The 19,333-nt window shown below is 65.1% G+C and overlaps 9 protein-coding genes across 9 annotated transcripts; 3 read left to right on the forward strand and 6 right to left on the reverse strand.

Moving 5' to 3' along the window:
* Window positions 1-260: 260 nt before the first annotated feature.
* PEX12 (ubiquitin-protein ligase peroxin 12) lies at window positions 261-1,743 on the forward strand (the record flags this gene model as incomplete). Its single annotated transcript, XM_076649558.1, has 5 exons — window positions 261-333; window positions 396-442; window positions 518-787; window positions 849-1,178; window positions 1,240-1,743. 5 exons carry the CDS (start codon window positions 261-263, stop codon window positions 1,741-1,743), a joined length of 1,224 nt encoding a protein of 407 aa, XP_076504939.1.
* A 123-nt stretch (window positions 1,744-1,866) lies between these two features.
* Window positions 1,867-3,541, reverse strand: JCM10292_006496 (ELMO domain-containing protein; the record flags this gene model as incomplete). The annotated part of the gene is made up of 8 exons (XM_076649559.1): window positions 1,867-2,175; window positions 2,256-2,316; window positions 2,391-2,477; window positions 2,572-2,616; window positions 2,703-2,713; window positions 2,774-2,971; window positions 3,033-3,152; window positions 3,299-3,541. 8 exons carry the CDS (start codon window positions 3,539-3,541, stop codon window positions 1,867-1,869), a joined length of 1,074 nt encoding a protein of 357 aa, XP_076504940.1.
* Window positions 3,542-3,916: 375 nt separating this feature from the next.
* Window positions 3,917-5,053, reverse strand: JCM10292_006497 (cytochrome b5-like heme/steroid binding domain-containing protein; the record flags this gene model as incomplete). Its single annotated transcript, XM_076649560.1, has 3 exons — window positions 3,917-3,990; window positions 4,257-4,422; window positions 4,544-5,053. 3 exons carry the CDS (start codon window positions 5,051-5,053, stop codon window positions 3,917-3,919), a joined length of 750 nt encoding a protein of 249 aa, XP_076504941.1.
* A 129-nt stretch (window positions 5,054-5,182) lies between these two features.
* On the forward strand, window positions 5,183-6,704 carry JCM10292_006498 (elongin A domain-containing protein; the record flags this gene model as incomplete). Its single annotated transcript, XM_076649561.1, has 5 exons — window positions 5,183-5,281; window positions 5,352-5,472; window positions 5,536-5,666; window positions 5,731-5,857; window positions 5,926-6,704. 5 exons carry the CDS (start codon window positions 5,183-5,185, stop codon window positions 6,702-6,704), a joined length of 1,257 nt encoding a protein of 418 aa, XP_076504942.1.
* A 208-nt stretch (window positions 6,705-6,912) lies between these two features.
* VPS72 (Vps72p) lies at window positions 6,913-9,131 on the reverse strand (the record flags this gene model as incomplete). The annotated part of the gene is made up of 5 exons (XM_076649562.1): window positions 6,913-7,613; window positions 7,676-8,294; window positions 8,359-8,628; window positions 8,691-8,809; window positions 8,897-9,131. 5 exons carry the CDS (start codon window positions 9,129-9,131, stop codon window positions 6,913-6,915), a joined length of 1,944 nt encoding a protein of 647 aa, XP_076504943.1.
* Window positions 9,132-10,397: 1,266 nt separating this feature from the next.
* On the reverse strand, window positions 10,398-12,224 carry JCM10292_006500 (uncharacterized protein; the record flags this gene model as incomplete). The annotated part of the gene is made up of 3 exons (XM_076649563.1): window positions 10,398-11,726; window positions 11,790-11,818; window positions 11,933-12,224. The coding sequence occupies 3 exons, from the start codon at window positions 12,222-12,224 to the stop codon at window positions 10,398-10,400; spliced, it is 1,650 nt and encodes a 549-aa protein (XP_076504944.1).
* A 271-nt stretch (window positions 12,225-12,495) lies between these two features.
* Window positions 12,496-14,823, forward strand: JCM10292_006501 (pyridoxal phosphate-dependent decarboxylase family protein; the record flags this gene model as incomplete). The annotated part of the gene is made up of 12 exons (XM_076649564.1): window positions 12,496-12,509; window positions 12,563-12,595; window positions 12,679-12,761; window positions 12,822-12,891; window positions 12,955-13,003; window positions 13,080-13,135; window positions 13,201-13,327; window positions 13,407-13,671; window positions 13,733-13,795; window positions 13,863-14,082; window positions 14,173-14,262; window positions 14,361-14,823. 12 exons carry the CDS (start codon window positions 12,496-12,498, stop codon window positions 14,821-14,823), a joined length of 1,533 nt encoding a protein of 510 aa, XP_076504945.1.
* A 142-nt stretch (window positions 14,824-14,965) lies between these two features.
* Window positions 14,966-16,569, reverse strand: JCM10292_006502 (uncharacterized protein; the record flags this gene model as incomplete). Its single annotated transcript, XM_076649565.1, has 6 exons — window positions 14,966-15,079; window positions 15,144-15,288; window positions 15,363-15,620; window positions 15,681-15,894; window positions 15,959-16,004; window positions 16,063-16,569. The coding sequence occupies 6 exons, from the start codon at window positions 16,567-16,569 to the stop codon at window positions 14,966-14,968; spliced, it is 1,284 nt and encodes a 427-aa protein (XP_076504946.1).
* A 682-nt stretch (window positions 16,570-17,251) lies between these two features.
* JCM10292_006503 (uncharacterized protein) lies at window positions 17,252-19,124 on the reverse strand (the record flags this gene model as incomplete). The annotated part of the gene is made up of 5 exons (XM_076649566.1): window positions 17,252-18,226; window positions 18,307-18,441; window positions 18,512-18,632; window positions 18,698-18,822; window positions 18,930-19,124. The coding sequence occupies 5 exons, from the start codon at window positions 19,122-19,124 to the stop codon at window positions 17,252-17,254; spliced, it is 1,551 nt and encodes a 516-aa protein (XP_076504947.1).
* Window positions 19,125-19,333: the final 209 nt, after the last annotated feature.

Below are 19,333 nucleotides of genomic sequence, written 5' to 3' on the forward strand. Positions count from 1 at the left end.
GCCCGAGAAGAGGAGACGCGGAGAGGACGAGGGGAGCGAGCGCAAGCGACCAGACGAGCGGGGTTCGGGTCAGGCTTTTGCAGCGTACAAGAGCCTGTGCGTACTATCGCGTCCTCTCTGCGGGTCTGGCGGGGCGAGGAGACGCGGTGCGAGTTGCCGGAGACGAACCGCGAATCTGATGAGACGCTCGCCCTTCACCTCAAACGCTGCCAAGCTCTGAAGGGCTTTGGGTGCAGCCAGAGCGACACTGAGCACGCACGATGGCCACCTACAGCGACCCCGCTGCCCAGCAGGACCCGTACCGCGTCTCCATTTTCGAACTCGCCGCCCAAGGTCAACTCGCAGCGCTCACTCGCCGTGCAGGGATCAGGCTGACCGCTGCATCCCCGTAACAGACCAGCTGAGAGACTTGTTGAGCCCCGTCGTGCGATATGTCCTCTCGGTGCGCCCTCTCCCCCTCCTTCCCCCCACCTCCCGACCACTCTGCTCACTCGCGCTCCCTCTCCCTCGCGTGCAGGTCTTTGCCCAGCGCAACCCGCGCTACCTCCTCCGCATCGTCAACCACCACGACTCGCTCTTTGCGCTCTGCATTTGGTTTGTCGAGCGGCACTACCTCCTCACCCACGGCGGCTCCTTCACCGAGACCTTCTACGGCCTCAAGCGGAGAAAGGTGCTCGGCAGAGGCAGGGGAGGCATCGACGAGGAACGCACGAAAGCGGCGTTCAAGCTCACGGGCAAGAGCGACCAGCTCGGGCGCAAAGAGGTCACCGGCAGCCTCGTCTTTCTCGTCCGTCCCGGTCGCTGCGCCTCCTCTGCGTGCCCTCGCTCACGCTCGTCGTACCCTACAGGTCCTCCTGCCCTACCTCAAGACGAAAGCGACCGACCTGTACGAGCGACTCGGCGGCGGTGTCGACGCCGACCTGTTCTCCTCGCCTACGTCTACCTCGTCCTCCCCGCTCGCCCTCTTGCGCAACGCTTCTCTCAATCCCTCACTCCTCGTGCGGCTCAAGCTCGCCTTCCAAGCGGCGTTCAAGCTGTCGTACCCCTACGCAAACCTCGTGTGGGAGCTCCTCCTCCTCGTGTACAACCTCCGGTACCTCTTTGGCAAGAGCCCGTACTGGCGCCCGTGGTTTCAGCTCCTCGGCATCGAAGTCCGCCGCATGGGCCAGGAAGACTATGTGCGTCCTTCCCCTTTGCCATTGTCGCCGCCTCTCCCGCTCACGCCTTCTCCTCTCGCAGGAGCGCCTCTCCTCCATCCCGACGCCTCTCACGCGCCTCCTCCGCGCCCCTCGCTCCTCCCCACCCTCCACCCGCCCCCCGCTCTCGCTCATCCTCCGTCGCCTCCCCGCGCTCGTCCCCGCGCTCTTGCTCGACTCGCTCCGCCTCGCGCTCCCGCTCTCCATCTTTGGCTTCCGCCTCCTCGAGTGGTGGTACTCGCCCGCGGGCGGGTCGAGCGTCCTCGGGCGCGGCCACAAGCCCGGCTCGCAGCCTGCGCTCCGCGCGCCGCGCGCAGAGAGCGACGCAGCGCAGCAGGGGACGTGCGTCGTGCACGGCGGCAGAGTCGACAACCCAACCGCGCTCCCGAGCGGCTGGGTCGGGTGCTATCGCTGCCTGCGGGCGCTCGAGGAGGAGGTCGAGGATCTGGCGCTCGGCGAGGGCGTCAAGCGCGGGACGGGGAGGCTCAGGGACCCGAAGACGGGCGAGTGGGTCGAGGTGGGGAGGCTGAGGAGGATCATGGGGTAGACGGGCGCGTGCACAGAGGGCGTCTCTCCTTTGCGAGGATCTGCACGTCGAGAGCCGCATGTCCGAAAACAAGTTCCTCGAATGTCTATGCGAATCATACAGCCCGTGTTCTACGCACCCCTCCTAGTCGAGCTTGACCCCTCCCTCGTCCCACCTCTCCCACCCAAGTGCCCTCCCATCGAGCACCCCCCTGCGTATCCACGGCCGGAGCGCGCGCTGAAACTCGCCGCTGACCTGCTCAAACTGCATGACCGTGTACCCGCCCTGCTGCCAGTGCGCGTGGAAGAGGAGGAGGAGGTCGGACGAGAGGCGCAGGAAGGGCGTCAGGTCGGGCGCGGGTGCGTCCGAGGAGGAGGAGGATGAGGGTAGAGGCGACGCGGCCGCGTCGGGCGCGGTCTGCACGGCGCGGAGGAGGAACATCTGGAGGTCGCGCTGCGCACGACGAATTGACAAACCAGTCAGGATGGCGCGCGAGGCGTCGGGCACGACAGGATCGAAGCAGCGGCACGCACGTTCAGCGCGAGGTCGAGTGCGAATGCCGTCATATGGATCGAAGCCAGGGCGAGCGGGTACCTGCGCTTTCAAACACCGCCTTCTCAGCTCGTCGAGCGCGGCACGACGGGCATACAGAGCGGAGCGAGGCGCACCAGTGCTCGCCGCCGCCGACTGCTTCGTCTACGATCTCTGCCGCGCGGGAGCCGTACGTTCGCGCGAAGTAGAGCAGGGAGTCGAGGCTGTGCGCGAAGCAAACAATCAAACACTGAGTTTGGCAAGCCTCGCGCGAAGAGGTGGCGAACGCAGGTTGTTTTGTTTGGACCTCTTACGCACCCGAGCATGCCGACTCGTCGAAAGTCGGTCGAAGGAGACACATTCCTGCACAACGCGCGTGTTCATGCATCAGCGCACATTCAGCGTTCAATCCGATCGGGGCGCTGATTGAAGAAGCGCGCGCGACGCACTGAAATCCAATCTGCGGGCCCACCGGGTCAGCCTCGTTCCGCTCGTGCTGAGAGAAGCAAGATGTACGTACTTCCTGCCAGTGTTTCCCCTCGAGCCTCCCAAGGTCCCTCTTCTCCGGCCTCAGCAGCGCCCACACTTCTCTTAGCTGCGCCTCGGTCGTCCCGTCGTCCTCCTGCTGCACGGGCCTGTCTGCGCGCGCCTCGACCGCTTCGACGAGTGCGTAGGTCGACAGGACGCGCGAGAGAGCAAGAGAGAGGAGATCGTGCTCCTGTGCGCTTGCATGACTGTCAGCGAGAGAGAGAGAGGGGAGAGGCAAAGAGGAGACAAACGACGGAGGGAACTTCGATCCCTACTGCGAGGGCGAGCGCGGCGGGGAGGTCTTCTGGCGGGATGGACGAGAGCGGGCGGTACGCTGCTGCTGCGGGAGGCGAAGAAGGCGCGGATGCAGGCTGCGAAGTGGGGCGCAGGATGAAGGTCAGCGACGAGGGCGCAACAGGGGCCGACAGGGCTCGCACGGTCTAGTACGGGGCCGCAGTGCTTCTGCTCCGCCACACCGTACACCAGCGACCCTCTGCGAGCGTCCAAGGTGCCTCACCTGCGTCTGCTGCGCCAGCCTCCACACGGCGTAATCGACGACGCGGAGCGTCCCAGCGCCGACGACCTCTCCCTCGGGCCGCTGCTCGCGCTCGTACGCGAGCGCCTGGCGGAGGAGCGCGGGGCGGAAGTAGAGCGCGAGCTGCGAGAGCCAGCGCGCGAGGCTCGGGAGCGGAGACTCGGCTTCGAGCAGGAGGGACAGCGTGAGCGAGGGAGTGAGGTACAGCTCCCAGGCGCTCGACATGGCGGGGAAGCTGGGCGGGGACGAGAGCCGAGGCGGACGGAGCGAGCGGAACGAGCCGAGAGACGACGAGGACCGGAGAGGTTCCACCTTGCCGAGACGCGGCGTATCGAGGGCTTGCAGTGCCAGCAGAGCACGTTCAGTGCTGCACGAGTGGACTCGATGCTTAAATGAGGGGCTAGCGACGAGGAAACCGCAGCCGATCGCTCTTCACGCGGAACCGTGAGGATGAGAACGATTTGATTGTGCGACGTGTTACAACAATAGCGAATCTGGCGGAAACATGCAGCGAGGAGAAGATCTACAACAGGTGCCGTGTGTCGAGAATGCCGGGGCCATGCAGGTGCGACAACGAGGGAAACGAGGCGAGCGCTGGGGTCAGTCGCGCACGAGGAATCCGACGAGACAGTTCTCGAGCAGGGTCTCGTAGTTGACCCAGGCGTGGGCGAGCACTGCATTTCGTGAGCAGGCGCGCGAGAGGAGTAGAGGAGCAGGTCGAAACGTGGGGAAGAGGGAGGCGCGGAGGAAGGGCGATCGCAAGGTCAGCTCGACATCCACATGTGAGGAGGAAAGACGGGGTGCGACGCACTGAAGAGCTGCGTGGCTGCGTGAGGAGCAGGAACCGAGTCAGCACGGTTCTGCACTGCAACGTCAGGCGACGGCAGCGCAATCTCGTGCGAACGTCGCCAATGGCCGCTCGAGCGAGAACCACACGCACCGTCCTTGCCCGCGCCTCGCATCATCTCTCCGACCCCGCCCGGATGAAACTTGAGAAAGGGCCCGACGTTGTAGACCTTTCCGCCGTACGCCTGCCAGCAGTCGTCGCGCGTGTTGTGCTCCGCCATCTCGGCGGGCGTGATTCGGCGCAGCTCGGTGACGCCGCCCTGTGCGCAGGTGCAGGGGCGTGTGAGTACCGGAGCAGCGAGAGAGCGCAAGGGTGCGACTCGGCCTCTGCACATGAAAGGAGGTGGGATGACAAAAAGGAGGCCTCTTGACCGCACGCACCCTCAGGTCGACCTCGCCGCTCCGATTCAGCCTCGCCCAGTCGAGCTGGCTGAACCCCTTCTCGACGCGGACGCGCCCCTTGGGCGCCTTGACGACCTTTGTCGTCGTCGTCGGCGGCTGCAGTGCCGCAGCTGCAGGGGGTGGGCCGCCTTCTACGCGCACTTCGGGCAGTGCGGGCGCGTCGTCGTCTCCTTCCTGGTCGTCTGCGTCGTCCGAGTCAGTCGTGGACCCGAATGCGCCGGGCGGAGAGAGCGAGAGGGAGGGTGCGCCGAGTGAGGGGGCGAGGGAGGCGGGCTGGCGGGCGCGCTGCTGCGAAGACAAGGCGGGAAAGGCGACGTGGGTGGTGTGTGGTTCTGCGACGATGGACGGGATCGAGTCCTGGGGCGTGGCTGCGGCGGGAGAGGGTGCGGACGAGAGTCCGAGGTAGCCCTGCGTCGCGAGCGAGTGAGTGGGTGAGCGCGCGAGTGGCTCGGGTGGGTCGCAAGTGCTCACGGTGAGGGTGCTCAGCATGGTCTCGCCGTGTCCCGTGCTGCGGCAGAGAGCGGCGAGAGGCAGCTGAGCCGCGAGGAGAGCAAGGGATGCGCTCCACCTCGTCGCCTTGCGCTCGCTTTGCCCGTGTGGAGTACGCTGGTCCGCTGGATGGACCGCGCCCACCCTCTGCTCGACCGCCTCGCAGCGACCCGCGCCCCTCCCTCGCTCAAGGCGACCTGCTACCAGGTGCTCGCTGCGGCATGGCCCGTACGCCCGCCCTCTCCGCCCCGCCAGAGCCCGGGCGAGACCGCCACTGACACTCCGAGACTCGACGCAGGCCGTCAGCGATGTCGGCGACCTCCCGTACGACCTCGTCGCGCCCCTCCTCCCCGCGAGCACCGCCCCACAGCTCGCCGCACTCGAACTCCACTCGCCCCACCTCGAGCCACACACCAACCGTGCGTGCATACCACTTGGAGAGACCATTGCAGCCGGGACTGACGAAGCAGACTCGCCGACAGACATCTGGCGCACGCTCGCCATCAATGAGTTCATCGAGGTGCGAAAGGCCGTCGAGGATGGCCGCATGCGCACAGAGGACGAGCCCGCGAGCTGGAGACACCAGTACGAGCAGGAAGAGGTCAAGCGCGAGGTGCGCCCCCCTCTCGCCGTCTTCCTGGAGACCTCCCCCTCACGTCGTTCCGTTCCGCGCGCAGGCAAAGATGGAGGCCATCCTCTCGCGCATGCGCGAGCAGAACAAGGACTACAAAGAGGGCCGCGCGACCACCCAGCTGCTCGACGGCGTGCGCCTCGAAAAGCGCAGAAAGGTCGCCCAGGCGCCAGGTGCGCTCTTTCCCGCGCCCGTTCGCTCCACTGCTCATGTTAGCTCACTCTGTTGCATGCGACGACAGCACGGCCCAAGACCCTCATGGATAAGGCCCGGTTGCACACGAAAGCCATCTCGTCCATCTACGCGCCCAAGCGGCGCAAGCCCGCCCCTGCTCCCCGTCCCGCGCCGCCGAAACCCGCTCCTCCGCCTACCTCGATGCACCCGACATCCCGTCCTCCACCCGCGCCTCTGCGCCCACCGCCTGGTGCGAGCAAGTCTCCTCCGCCAGTCGAGTCTGCGCCGCCGCCACTACCGCCGCCGGTGAATGAGCGCAAGCGACCCGTCATCACGACCGTCACTCGGCCGCTCAAGCGCCCCGCCTCCACCACCGCCGCCGATCCTCCTCACAAACGCACAAGCGCTGCGTCCCCTCCGCCTGCTCGAGCACTAGCAGGCAGCTCGACCTCGTCCTCTTCGCGCCAGTCGTCCTTCTCCCCTCCTCCTCCTGCAGGCCCGCTCTCGCCCCCGCCTTCCCACCGCTCCCCAGCAACCGCGCACTTCTCGCCCGTCCGCCCGCTCTCGACCCTGCCGACTCCGCGCGTACGCGGCCCGCCACCTTCTCTCTCGCTCCCTCCTCCGCCGCCGCTCCACTCCGCTAGCTCCCCTCCACCTCCTCCTTCGCTCGCCCACCGCGCGAGCGCAGCAAGTTCACCTACTCAGCCTCAGCCTCAGCCTCATCCGCAGCAGCAGCAGCAGCAGCAGCTTCAGCAGCGCCCGAGCGCGCGCGCCCTCAAGGGCATCTTTATGCCCAAACCGCGCAGCGGGGTCGGCGGTCCTGGCGGCGGGGGCGGAGGGCGATAGATCCGTGGCGTGTAGGTTGGGGGTGATCGAATTGGACAGAGGGGCGCGAGTGAGACGAGATGGATCGGTGAGGAGAGTCGAGGCAGGAGAGAGACGGAAGGAAGCGGCGAAGCGCGTCCCGAGCATATTCAAAGCGCGAGAAAGAACCTGACGGCGTCGGATGCACTTCCCCTCCCTCCGCCCAAGCTACGACAACCTCGACCCGCGCTCAACCCTGCCCCGGAAGCGGCGGCAGCGCTCCCGCTCCTCCCGCTCCTCCCGCTCCTCCAGGCACCGGCACCGCCCTCTGCGTCTGCGTCTGCGGCGGCTGTAGCGGCCCAAACGCCCCTCCCTCCTTCTGCCGCGGAATCGACCTCGCCTGCGGCGCCTGCGACGCGCCCACGACCTGCGCCCCGCCCTGCGCCTGGGCCTCGGCCGCCGCCTGGTCGAGCGCCGCGCGGCCACGCGACCCGCGCCCGCTCCCGCCCGCGTGCGCGTACTCGACCTTGTACGGGTTAGCGGCGGCCGCCGCCGCCGCCGACGAAGACGACGAGGGCGCGCGCGCCTTACCCCTGCCCGGCGGCGGAGGAGGAGGGGGCGGGAGGCCGTTTGGGTGGAAGAAGATGGGCGGGGGCCCGTTCGACGACGGCGCGAGGTGGTGGCCAGCGGCGACGTACGAGGGCCCGGCGGCGGCGTAGCGCGGGACGGCGGCGCGCGCGCCCGGGCGGCGGGACCACGCAGCCTCGACTTCGCTCATGAGGCCAAAGCCGGCGACCGACGTGTAGGCGCCGAGCGACTCGGACCAGACGTACGTTTGCGCGTCGACGAGCGCGTTGAGCATGCGGAACGCGGCGAGGTTGGCGTAGGGCGTGCCCGTGCGCGGGTCGCGGTACCGCGCGGGGAGACCCGTGAAGGGGCAGGTGCCGCCACCTGCGAGCGATACAATGTCAGCCGTCTTGTTGGAGCAGCCCGACGGTGGTCAGAAGACGCACGGTAGCCCTTGAGCGGCATCGGCGGAGGCTTCATCCAATCGACATGGTCGCCGAAGAGCGCCTCGAGCTCCTCGCCCCTCGAGCCTTCAAAGTTGTCAAACACGAGCCAGTTGCGCGCATACTCCTGCGACTCGGGCGGCGTCGAGGGCGTGGCGAGCGCAGGTGCGGGAGTCGAGTCGCGCGAGTTGAGCAGCGAGTTGAGCGACGCGCTCGCCGTCGCTGCAGCGCCGCGGACTGTGCGCGTGCGCGGTGCGTCGCCGGCTGCGGCGGGTGCGGCCGCCTTGTCGCCGTTCGCTTCGGGCCCGCCAGCCTTGTAGCCCTTCTTGCCCGCCTCGCCGATGACCTCGATGAGCCGCTTGCGGCCCTTGTCCAGCTTCTCGCCCTCCCGCCCCTTGCCCTTGTCGACGCGGTCTTGCACCCGGCTGAGGAACGTCAGCTTGGGGCCGATGATCTCGTAGCGCATGCCGGCGACGCGCTCGGCCTCGCGCCGGTCCTCCTCAGCCGCGTAGAAGGCGAGCAGTGCTGCGCGGTTGTGCTCCTCGGTCTCGAGCGCTTCGGCGATGAGGTCGGCCTGCGTGAGCGTGACAGTCGCCTTCTTGACCGGCTTGGGCGCGACCGCCTGCGAGGGAAGCGGTCTCCTCGTGAGCGGGACCGGCGTCGAAAGCACAGGACTGCAGACGCACCTTGCGCTGCTCGCTCTCCTTGACGCGCTCCTGCACCTGTCGACGGCTCTCAACCGCCGTGCGTCGCGAGCTCTCGCGCTGCGGAAGCAGGAACTCTGGGTCGACGGCGACCTTTTTGCGCTTCTTGGCCGGCGCGCCTTCGTCGTCGAGCGTCGTGGCCGACGTGGACGCGACAGGACCGGCAGCGGCGGCCTTGCGCGCGGCCTTGGTCTGGCGCGCAAAGGGGTGGACGGGAGCCTGGAAGCCCTTCTTCTTCTTGCCGCGGGCAGCCTATTCGAGCGGGCGACAAGGGTCAGCTGCGTCACTGTAAGGTCACAGGATGTGCAGCACACCTTCTTATCCTCATTGGCCTGGCGCTTGAGCTCCCGCTCGCCGGCCTCCTCGTCGTCCTCGTCTCCTCCCGCCTCGTCATCCGTAGATCCGAAGTCTGAATCGAACTCGTCCTTCTCCTCTGTAAAAACCAACAGTCCTGGTCAGTCAGGACAGCCCGCAAGACGAACACCGGCCGTACAGACGGCAGGGAAGGGGGTCGCCGCACCCTTCTGCTCGAATTCCTCGTCGTTCTCCTCCTCCTTGAACATCTCCTCGACCTCGGCGGTTGCCTCGTCCTCGATGAGCGCCGCCATGCGGTTGCCCGCGTTGTTCCTGCGCGTGCGCGTGAGGAGATTCGCTTCGACGGGCTCATCGTCCTCGGACGTCTCGTCGGCCGACTCCTCGTCCTCGGGCTCGTCGGGCGCAGGCGTGGACGCTGCACGAGAGTTTCTGCGTGCCATGCCGGGCAGTCTCGCGCTCTCTGAGCGTGGATGGTGAGACGCAGTGGATGGACGGAGCCAGAGCGAGGCTTGGGTTGCTGCCTGTCCCTTCGCTCGCACAGTGGATCGAGCGAGTGTGCAAGTCTGCTGCTAGAGTGTGTTGCAGTCAGCCCCAGCTGCCCTCGCTCCTCACGCTTGCTGCTGCACGCCCGCTGACCTCGCCCCTTCTCGCTTCTTCCCATCTTGCTGCCGTGCATGCTCTCAGCGCGATGGACTTGCCCTCCTTCGACACGAGTGCACCGTATACGGCCTGCTACTGCGAGGAGAACGTCTACCTTCTGCTCGATTCGCTCGACCGCTCGCGCTTCTCCCTTTCCTACGCCGTCTTCGTCACCAATCTCGAGCGACGAGCCTTGCTATTCCAGCAACAATCTTCTATGCAAGGCTCAATGCAGGGACATTACGTCCTGTGGGACTACCACGTCATCGCGGTTGCTGTCGAAGGCTCGGGCGAGCCAGAGAGGGTCGTCGTGCTTGACCGCGACTCGCGGTTGGATTTGCCGATCAGCCTGCGAGGTGTGATCTGTCGTCTTCCTTCAGGGGGCAGGTCATGCTGAGGCTTGCTTTCCCTGACAGATTACGTCGAGGAGACGTTCAGGCCAGATCTCTTTGCGGCAGACGTGCTCGAACCGTCTCTCCAGAGGTGCGCCTCCGCCGCGCTCTGATGGCCGACAAGTCCCGTCAACTGACCATCTCACCTGCGCAGCCGCTTTCGGGTCGTCCCGACTGCCGACTTTCTTGCCAACTTCGCCAGCGATCGCTCGCACATGGTGCGTTGCGCTATCTCGTAGGCGCGTGCAAGCGCAGCGCTTACTCTTTCGTCCTCATCCAGCTGCTCCCACCCTCCACAGCAACCGATGCGGCCCCTCTCCCCTCTCTGCAACCCGACCCCGCCGCCTCCTCGTCTCTCCCTCTATCCGCCGCACCGCGTTACATCAAGCCACCGCCGTCCTATCCCGCCTTGTGCGGCTCTCGTGCGCGAGAACGAGGCGAGACGCACAATCTGTGGACGCACTTTCTCGATATGCGGCTACCGAGCGAGCGAGAGCAGGGAGAGCAGGAGGAGGAACGCAGCGAGCTGGGGTTCGGCACGGTGCTGGCTGGCGCGGAGGAGCTGTTGTCGTACTCATGGTGAACCATTGAATGCATTGTTCCGCTCCTCACCTCGCCTGGAACGAACTACGAGAGGCTGTAGCTCGTCATCTGTTGACAGTCTCCTTCCCATTGTCAATTGTTGGCAATCTCCGGACCCGGTGTCAACGCGCCCTTGCGCTTCATGCGGCACAAGTCGCGCGCGAGCAACTTCCACGCGTTCCCCTCGCGCTGCTCGAGGACGATCTTCCTCCCGACGTCCCACACGTTCCTCCGCAGGCGCTCGTACTCGTCCTCGCCGACGCGCGCAAGGATCTGCGGCGTCTCGTGCGCGCGCTCGCGCGGGATCGACAGCGTAAAGCTGCTCCAGTCGACGTCGCGCGCGAACGGCAGGACCTGCCCCGCCGTCGGCCCCGTGCCGATGAAGACGGGCACGACGCCGAACGCGAGGTACTCGTACAGGCGCGTCGTGTCGAGCGTGTAGCCCGGCGGGGCGAGGCCGAACTTGCTGCGCGCGAGGCGCCGCGCGTAGTCGTCGTTCTCGGACCAGACGGCGATGTCGAAGCCGGGGAGGGAGGAGAAGCCCGGGTGGATGGACGAAGAGAACGGAGGAGAGGAGATGTTGCCGTCCGAGGGAATGAAGAGCGAGCGGATCCCGAGCGCGTACCGCTCGCCATCCGTCTGCGTGCCGACCCCGCCACGGAAGATCGCGAGCGTCGAGCGCTCGTCACGCTCGTTGCGGGGATCCCAGCCGAGCATGCGACGGCCGATGCGCCAGAGCGTGTGCAGGCTCAGGTCGTAGGGCTCATCCGGCGAGGGCACGAAGATCTCGCTGTGCGCCGGCTGCGCCGCGATCTGTCGGTGCGGGTCCGCCGCGCCTCGAGGTTCGACGAGCGGCCTGCCGAACTCGTCGACGTAGTCGCGCGGGTTGAGGTAGTACGAGTTGAGCAAATGCGTCGACGAAGGAATGACGAGGTCGCGATAGGAGCGGAAGTAGCGGCCGTAGGGCGCCGGGCGGACATCACCAACAGTGACGAGGTAGGTCGACGCGTTCATTGCGGCCCGAGACGCCTCGGTGTAGTAGCCGTCGATGAAGTCCATCGGCTGAAACAGGAGGTGGTCTGAACCGCCGGAAGCATTCCAGTGCGGGTGGGTCTCGCGAATGTAGCGCATGACGGGCTGGATGTACTCCTCGTCGACACCGCATCGCTCCGTCTTGGTCCACCCAGCCTTCACCCAGCAGTCAAAGAGGTAGCAGGCGGGGAAGAGCGGGATGAGGAAGAAGTCGGCTTCAGCTGGGTCAGCCGTGTAGAGCGAGGGGTGTGGATGGTCGGATGGCGAGTGCGTCGGCGACAGAGGGTCGGTGAGAGTGCGGTGAAGCAGAAGCTCGGAATTGTATGCCGACCAGCGGCATTGGTGAACCGTCTCTTCCGGGAGACGCAAGTCGGAGGGGAGGTCGTAGACCTGCCTGACGCTGTGTCAGTCTGCGCTACACTGTACGAGCGACAAAGATCACTGAGTTCGCACAAATATCTTCAGATCGCACAAGGGCTTGTCTGCGAGCCATTGGAAAAGGGTCAGCGGGAGGTTCGGCGGCAGGCAGGGAAACGAGACATGGCAATTGAGGCGAACCCAAGGTAACTCAGTCGAAGCTTGAGTTGCAAACGTACCGAGTTTCGGTGGCCACTGTCTATCGCGGTCATCGAGGTCCTCTAGCGGCGGGAAGACGGTGTGCAAGTCGCGGAAGCGCAAGTCCGGCTCCTTCTCTCGCCCCGATGACTTGACCGACGGGATGCGCGGCCGAGTGCCGTCAACGTCAGAGTCTGTGCGCACGTGCAAAGCGCCTGCGAGAGCGAGCGCGAGCAGGAGGATCCAGGTTGAGCGACTCTGGCGCAGCGAGACGACGAGCGAGTGGAGCGCCGCTGGCGGCGGTGCTTGCGCTTCCGCTGCAGCAGCAGGCATCTCTGCGCAGTCGGGCGCTGTCCTGCAAGCTACGCGACGAGCGGCGACTCTGTGATCGAGACGAGAGAGTGCGGCGAATTGCCGGCCGGGGCACGTACGTGGGCGCCGAGCTGGCTTGGATCTGCTTCTTCGTGCTTCTGTGTGCACGCATCGAGCCCTTGACTCGCAACGGGGCCCTCTCAGACTCCGCTCGCGCCGACTTGTCCCTCGCTGCTTCTCTTGCTCGTCCCCACGCTGCTCTTCTCGCTGTTCTCCAAAGACCCTGCTGGACATGGACCGCGAACAGTGCGTACAGTCCGAGTGCACTAAAGACCCATGCCTGACCACCCGCTCTGTAGGTTCCGGAAGGCCGGCTATGCTGCCGTCGACCGGTACGCTCTCGTCGGGATGCCCCCCCCCCTTTTCGTACCTCATCGCTGACTTCATGCCCCGGCATCCTGCTTTTTGTCCACAGCATCTGCGACTACTTTGAGAGCCTCGAGAGCTACGATGTCGTGCCGCGCGTTCAGCCAGGAGACGTCGCCAAGCTGATCGCAGGTGCGCATCCGGCTTCTGCTTCTCTTGTCCACTTTCTCTGACCCTTGTCACGGTCGACAGACGAGGCGCCTGAGGAGGGTGAGCCGTGGGAGCAGATTTCGCAGGACTTTGACCGGGTGATTCTGCCAGGGTGCGTGCTTTCCCTCTCTTACTTGCGAGCGGATCACTGCTGACAGCGCCTGACGGAGAACAGCATCACGCACTGGCAGCACCCGAACTTCTTCGCCTACTTCCCGGCCAACGTGTGTACCCTCAAAATCGAGTCCGGCTCGACCTTCCCAAGCTTCTCGCTGACTCGGCCTGCTCCTGCCCGTCCAGACTACCTTTGAGTGCATCCTCGCCGACATGTACGCCGGTGCTGTGAGCAACCCTGGGTACGCCGCACACCCACTCGCGCTTGCGCTCCAATTAGCCCGGTCTCACGAGCTTCCCCTCGCAGATTCAACTGGCTCTGCTCGCCCGCCTGCACCGAGTTGGAAAGCAAGGCGACCGACTGGGTGGCCAAGCTCATCGGGCTCGACCAGAGCTGGTGCAACGAGGGCAAAGTCGGCGGCGGTGTCATCACGGTGCGCTGTCTGCCGTCATCTCCGGAGCTGGACAGCCCTTCTTTTCGATTGTGCGAGACTGACTCTTCTAGGCGCACAGGGATCTGCGTCCGAGTCCTGCCTGACAGTCTGCATTGCCGCCCGCGAGCGGTACCTCCGCCTGCACCCGGGCACTCCCGCCTCGGAGCTCGTCATCGTCGCGACGACGCAGACGCACTCGCTCGCAGCCAAGGCGGCCCTGATTCTCGGACTTGAGTTCGTCGCGATCGAGACGAAGAAGGAGGACGACTGGGCCCTCAGGGGTCAGGGGCTGCGCGAGGCACTCGAGGGACTCGAGGCGAAGGGCAAGAAGCCGTTCGTGCTTAGTGAGTTCAGTTGTTAGCTGTCATTGCACCGCACTCCGTCATATTGACCGTGCCCTTCTAGTCACGACGCTCGGCTCGACCAGCACTGGCGCGATCGACCGCATTGACGAGATCACTGCAGTCAGTGCGTCGCGTCCTCCGCTCCTCCCCTCTCATCTTCACGATCGCGACCTGACCGATCTACTGCGCAGCTACCGACTATCCCTCCCTCTTCCTCCACGTCGATGCCGCCTGGGGCGGTGTCTTCCTCGCCCTCCCCGAGTGTCAGCAAGAAGCCTTCCTCGCGGCGATCAATGCGCGCGCACCCGTCCGCGCAGACGAGGGCGCCATCTGCGCCGGAGGCGAGGTCCACTCGTTCTGCACCAACCTGCACAAGAGCGGCCTTGTCACGTTCGATGCGAGCTGCATGTGGTGCGTTATGGTATCTGGGTCCTCTTCGTTCCCTTGACTGTCCTAGAGTCAGCACAAAACAGAGGATTCGCTTACAATCTTTACGGTCAGGATTCGGGACCGCGCACTCCTGACGACCGCCCTTGACGTTACGCCGCCTTTTCTTCGCACTCCGCAAGCTCAGGCCGGTCTCGTCACCGAGTGCGTGGCTTCGTTTGGCACAGCTAATTGCGGCTGTCGGCTTGAGGCTGCAGCCGTAGTGGTGAAGCGTCCTGATGCTGACGTATCCGCTCTCGCAGCTACCGCAATATGGGTCTTGCGCTCGGTCGCCGCTTCCGCTCGCTCAAGGTCTGGTTCGCCTTGCGCTCTTTCGGCGTCTCCGGCTTCCGCAGGCACCTCCGCCACCTCATCTCACTCGCCGAGACGTTCGAGTCGGCGCTCTTCTCCCCCTCGACGGGCGTCCCCGGTGTTGTTCTCTTTGCGCCGCGCCGCTTCTCGCTCGTCGTCTTCCGCGTCGTCTCGAACTCGTCAACCTTGTCGGGGCTCGCGTACGAGAACGCGCTCAACGCCGCGGTCGTTGAGCTTGCGAACCTCGACCCCAGCCTGATGGTCACGCCGACAACCGTTGGCGGCGAGTCCTGCGTGCGCATCGCAATCGGGAGCCCATTCACGCGGGAGAAGCACGTGCTCGAGCTGGTGGAGAAGATCCGCGGGCTGGTTGACCGGGCAAGGGAGCAGGTAGATGCGGCGCAGCAGCAGTAGACGGTCGGAGTGACCGCATACGGTCTGTCAAGGTTGTAGATCCCGGCACGGCTACCTGGAAGTATCAACGCTCATCCTCACTCTCGCACAAAGCCCACCCGTGTAGAAGCGCATGCTTTAGATATCTGGCGTACGCATGAGTCTATGACAGCCTCTGCAACTCGACCTCGATTTGCTGCACCACGTCTTGGAGTCCAGGAAGCAACTGCCACTCGTGCTCCGGGCGTTGAAGGAAGTCCTGGAGAAGTGGCCGAACCTGTGAGGAGAAGCCTTCAAGTCAGTAGCTTGGAAGCGGGCGGTATCTCTGCATGACCACTCACCTGCTTGACGACGAACAAAGTTGGCGGACGAGCTGGAGGCGGTATGACAGGCCAGCGTGACAAAGCAGCCCGTTGCTCGAGCTCGGCGAGCGGAACGTCAAGGTTGCGGAGCGTGTGCAGGGTCATGTGCCAGAAGGTGGGCCAGCTGTGAGCAATATCAGCAATATCAATGAGGTCAGAGATTGATCCAGCAGGAGGATGTCTCTAACGTGAGCGCACCTCCAACCTTCGCTTCGCTCGACAAGCCCGTCCACCGTCTGCTCCCACTCCTTCCGCCAGCCCTCCTCGCTCGCACCATCCTGCACTGCCTGTCGCTGCAGCATCTCCTTGACATCGCTGATGGCGTCACGACATCGCGCTACCTCGTTCGAAAGCGCGCGATAGACGGAAGGGAGGATGTGCGAGTTGAGCCAGTTGTGGTTGAGCGAAAAGGTCGGATGCGCAAGGTTGTGTACAGAATGGTAGTAGCCCGAGGGTCTGCATGGCGCAGCGAGTCAGTGACCTGACATGCTGAGAGCAGCGTTGAAGCGCTCGTACATGAAGATCGTTTCGCCGGCATGCTGTTCGATGACCATCATCCCTCGCCTTCGGAAGTCGTCCTTGCGAGCGTCGGCCCACTTGTCGCAGTTAACGCAGGTGTCGCTACGCTCCGCCTCGACAAGCAAGGCTTGCAAAGCCGGCGTGCAAGAAGGCGGAAAGAGGTACCACCGTTTCGAACCGTAGATCTGGGTCGAGATCGAGTAGGAGCAGTCTGTCAGAGCTCGGTTGGTAAGTGAGCGCTTGCGGAAGGGTGAGAAGCAAGCGCAGGGACTTGCAGACGTCTCGGTGAAGAGGGGTAAAGGTGTCGCCTCCTCCAGCGTACTGCGTGTTTGGACAGGTCAGGCGCAATCTGATAAAGTTGAGCCAGATGGCGACATACAACGAAGCGGAAGTCATCTCCTCGTCCTTCGCTGCTACACTCCCACTCGTTCATCCAGTCGTCGAGGCAAACCTCGGGTACCTCGTACAGCTCGTCGCGCACGCGCTCCTTCCCCTTGCCCTTTCCGTGTTGCTCGGCCGCTTCGTGCACTCGGAGCGGGAGGTGCCAGTCTTTGAGGTATTTCGAGCGGCCTCCACCCGACTGCCAGAGATCGCACAAGTCGCCGAAAGTCCGAGGCGTAGGCTCGACTGCGCGCTCTCCCAGCTCAACGCAGCTGATGTCGAGCGATCCGTATTGGTCTCGAAGGTAGTCCCAGTCGAACTGGCGCGCCTCTGTACCGTCGAGTAGCCTGCAACGCAAGAGAGCCCAGTGCTTGACGAGATCTTGCGGGAAGAGGCAGGGCGAGTTTGGCTGCAAGTGGTGCTCGCGAAAGTAGGCGTAGCTGCACTGTGTGGCACTCAAACGAGCGATTGCGCTCGCTCTTGGCCCGGCACTGTCGAGAGCCATGAGCGAGACAATTCAAAGATGAACAGGGCGAGCGATGAACTTGGTTTGCACGTCGAGCCCAGCGTCGTGAGCTTGCGCAAGGGTCTTGCCAGATTGTAGAGGTACTCTGCCCGCCAGCGAATTACCAAAGAGCACCGAAGCTGCGAAGTTGCGGAAGGCAACTTCGTTGCTCGCCCGCGACAGACTCTCGACTTCGTCGAGCCAAGCGAAAGGATCCAACGAACGAATAAGGGTGTTGCAGACCCAACCGGTGCGGCGAAGTTGTATCAAAGGGGCCGAATGAGCGCCAATAAACAGATAAAAAAGAGGTTGGTGGAGGAAAGACGGAAGGGCGTTGGGCGACGAGCGCCGAAAGGGTAAGGATGACACGGGCGAGGAGCCAGGGGAGGGATTCTGCAGACAAGCAGGGTATCTTGGGAGGGGTGGTGCGAGGCAGAAGGAGTTCGCGCGAGTCCGAAGGGAGGGGGAGACAATCTTCACCTCGGTTGCAGGAGATCCACCGCCGCCTAGCTAAAGGGGCAGCGATACAACTAGCGCACGAGGCAGAGAGAGCCGGCTGCTGCGAATGAAGGAGAAGGAGCGGGATGGTCGTAAGCTAAGATCGTCAAAGCAGGGTACTAGTCGTAAACACATCGAAGGGAGGACAAGCGGAGGAGGGGAAGGGAGAGAGGGTGCAAGCCCTTTACGCCTTGCGCTCGCAAGTGCCCTCCGAGGTCTGGACGTAGCCAGTCTGGCACGAGCGGACGACGCAGCCGCCGCGGAGGCACGAGACCGACGACGCGCCCTCGATCTCGAGGCAGTTGCGCGCGTCGCTCGTCGAGTGGCAGCCGCCGCACTCGGTCACGTCGTCGAGGCGGACGCACGAGAAGTCGCCGTACGAGCCAGCGGGGCAAGTGCGCTCGTCCTGAGCGCACGCGTCCGAGAAGACGAACTCCTCAGCGGCGCGGCGAGCACGCTGCGACGGGCCGACGCCAGGCGACGTGTGCGAGGGGCCAGTACCAGGGGTCGTGTCGTGCGAGGGGCCAGTGCCAGGGGTCGTGGTGGGGTGAGGGCCAACCTTGATCGGGCCGGTCGTGTGGTGACCGTGGTGACGAGCCGACGAGACGCGCTGCGACGGGCCCATGGTGTGCGAGGTCTCCGAGCCACCGTGCGGGACCGACGACGGGTGGTGGTGGTGGTACTTGTATGAGTACGAGGTCGTGGTCGTGGCGCCCGAGGTCGGGTGCGCGGCGTGCGGGTGGTGCGACGTCGGGTGGTACGGCGACTTGGTCTTCGAGCCGTGCGGCATGGACGACGGCGAAGGGCCAACCTTGCCCGGGCCGTGAGGGTAGTTCGAGGTGTACGAGGCCCAGGGCTCGCGCGAGTGGCTCGGGGTCTCCTCGCCGCCGTGCGACGGGGTGGTGTGCGCCTGGTGCGGGTGACGCGACGTCGGCGTGGTGCCGTGCGGCTCGTGCGTCTTCGAGCCGTGGTGGCCCGGAGTGTGGTGGCCGCCGTGGTGGCCCGGGGTGTGGTGGCCGCCGTGGTGGCCCGGGGTGTGGTGACCGCCGTGGTGAGGCTTGGTCGTAGGCGACGGGCCAACCTTGATCGGGCCGGTCGAGCTGGCGAAGTCGCGCTTGGCAAGCTTGGTGCACTGGCCACCGGGGGTCAGGAAGAAGCCCTGTCACGGGAACAAACACGATCAGACGTCAGCACACATGCTCCCATGCGATCGAGAATGTAACCGGACGCTGGGCTCACGTCGTCGCAGACGACCTGGCACGCAACCGAGGTCGAGTCCTCAGCGGATGAGCCAAGGAAGTCCGAGTCGGTCGCAACGCAGAGCGACCGGCCGTTGGCCGGAGCGTGGCACGGCGAGAAGGCGTCGGCGTCGTCCTGGAAGTCCGGTCATGGATGTCAGTCTCGGAGCCGGCTGGTCTTCGACGATCCGAGGGAGAAGACTCACCGAAGCGCAGCCGCACTTGGCCTCACCGTTGACGGTGACGATGCCAGTCGCGCCCTTCTCCGAGTTGAAGCACTCGTCCTCATCGACAACGACCTTGTTGACGACGGTGGTGGCGCAGTCACTGCGGCAACAGGCGCATCAGCACAGACTGCACGCGTGTGCGAAACGTGGGAAAGTGCGACGCACTCGCCCGCGCAGGTCTCGACACCGCAAGCCGCGGTGAAGACGTTCGAGTGGAGGTCGAGCGACGAGTTGCAGACGGCCTGGCCGGCACCCGACGACGGGCAGAGCTCAAACTCGGCAAGGTTGTCCTGCAGGCAGACGAGCGAGCGAGGTGAGCACGAAAGACGCGTCGCTCAACATGCCGACGCGCGTGAGAAGGTCGTCGCGCGGTGCGAAAGGACGCTGCCGGACGTACCGAGATGCAGCCGCAGTGCGACTCGACCTCGCCGTTGCTCAGGGTGATCTTGCCGATGCCGACAAGGCCGCTGAGCGACGAGGACGCGCCCGCGCAGGCCGAGTTCGGGAAGACGGAGTGCGAGACGGCGGACGCGCGGACGGCGTCGGCGGAGAGGAGGGCCGCAGCGGCAAGGAGAGTGGCAATGCGGAGCATGGCGAGGAGGTTTAAACGAGTGACGGGAAGGCGTAGAGCCACAGAAGTTGGATTGGCGACGGACGAGCCGACGGGGAGGGGAAGAGGCAGGCGACGGCGGGACGAGAAAGGTGGACTCCTTACTGTTGGTGCTGTCGACGGCGACTGTCGAGGGTGGTCGAGAGTCGGAACGGAACGAGACGGGAAGCGAGAGACGAGGGAGAGAGCGA

Source organism: Rhodotorula paludigena (assembly GCF_050403205.1).
Source record: "Rhodotorula paludigena JCM10292 DNA, Rt_paludigena_JCM10292v1_ctg25, whole genome shotgun sequence".
In the NCBI taxonomy this organism is placed as follows: Eukaryota; Fungi; Basidiomycota; class Microbotryomycetes; order Sporidiobolales; family Sporidiobolaceae; genus Rhodotorula; species Rhodotorula paludigena.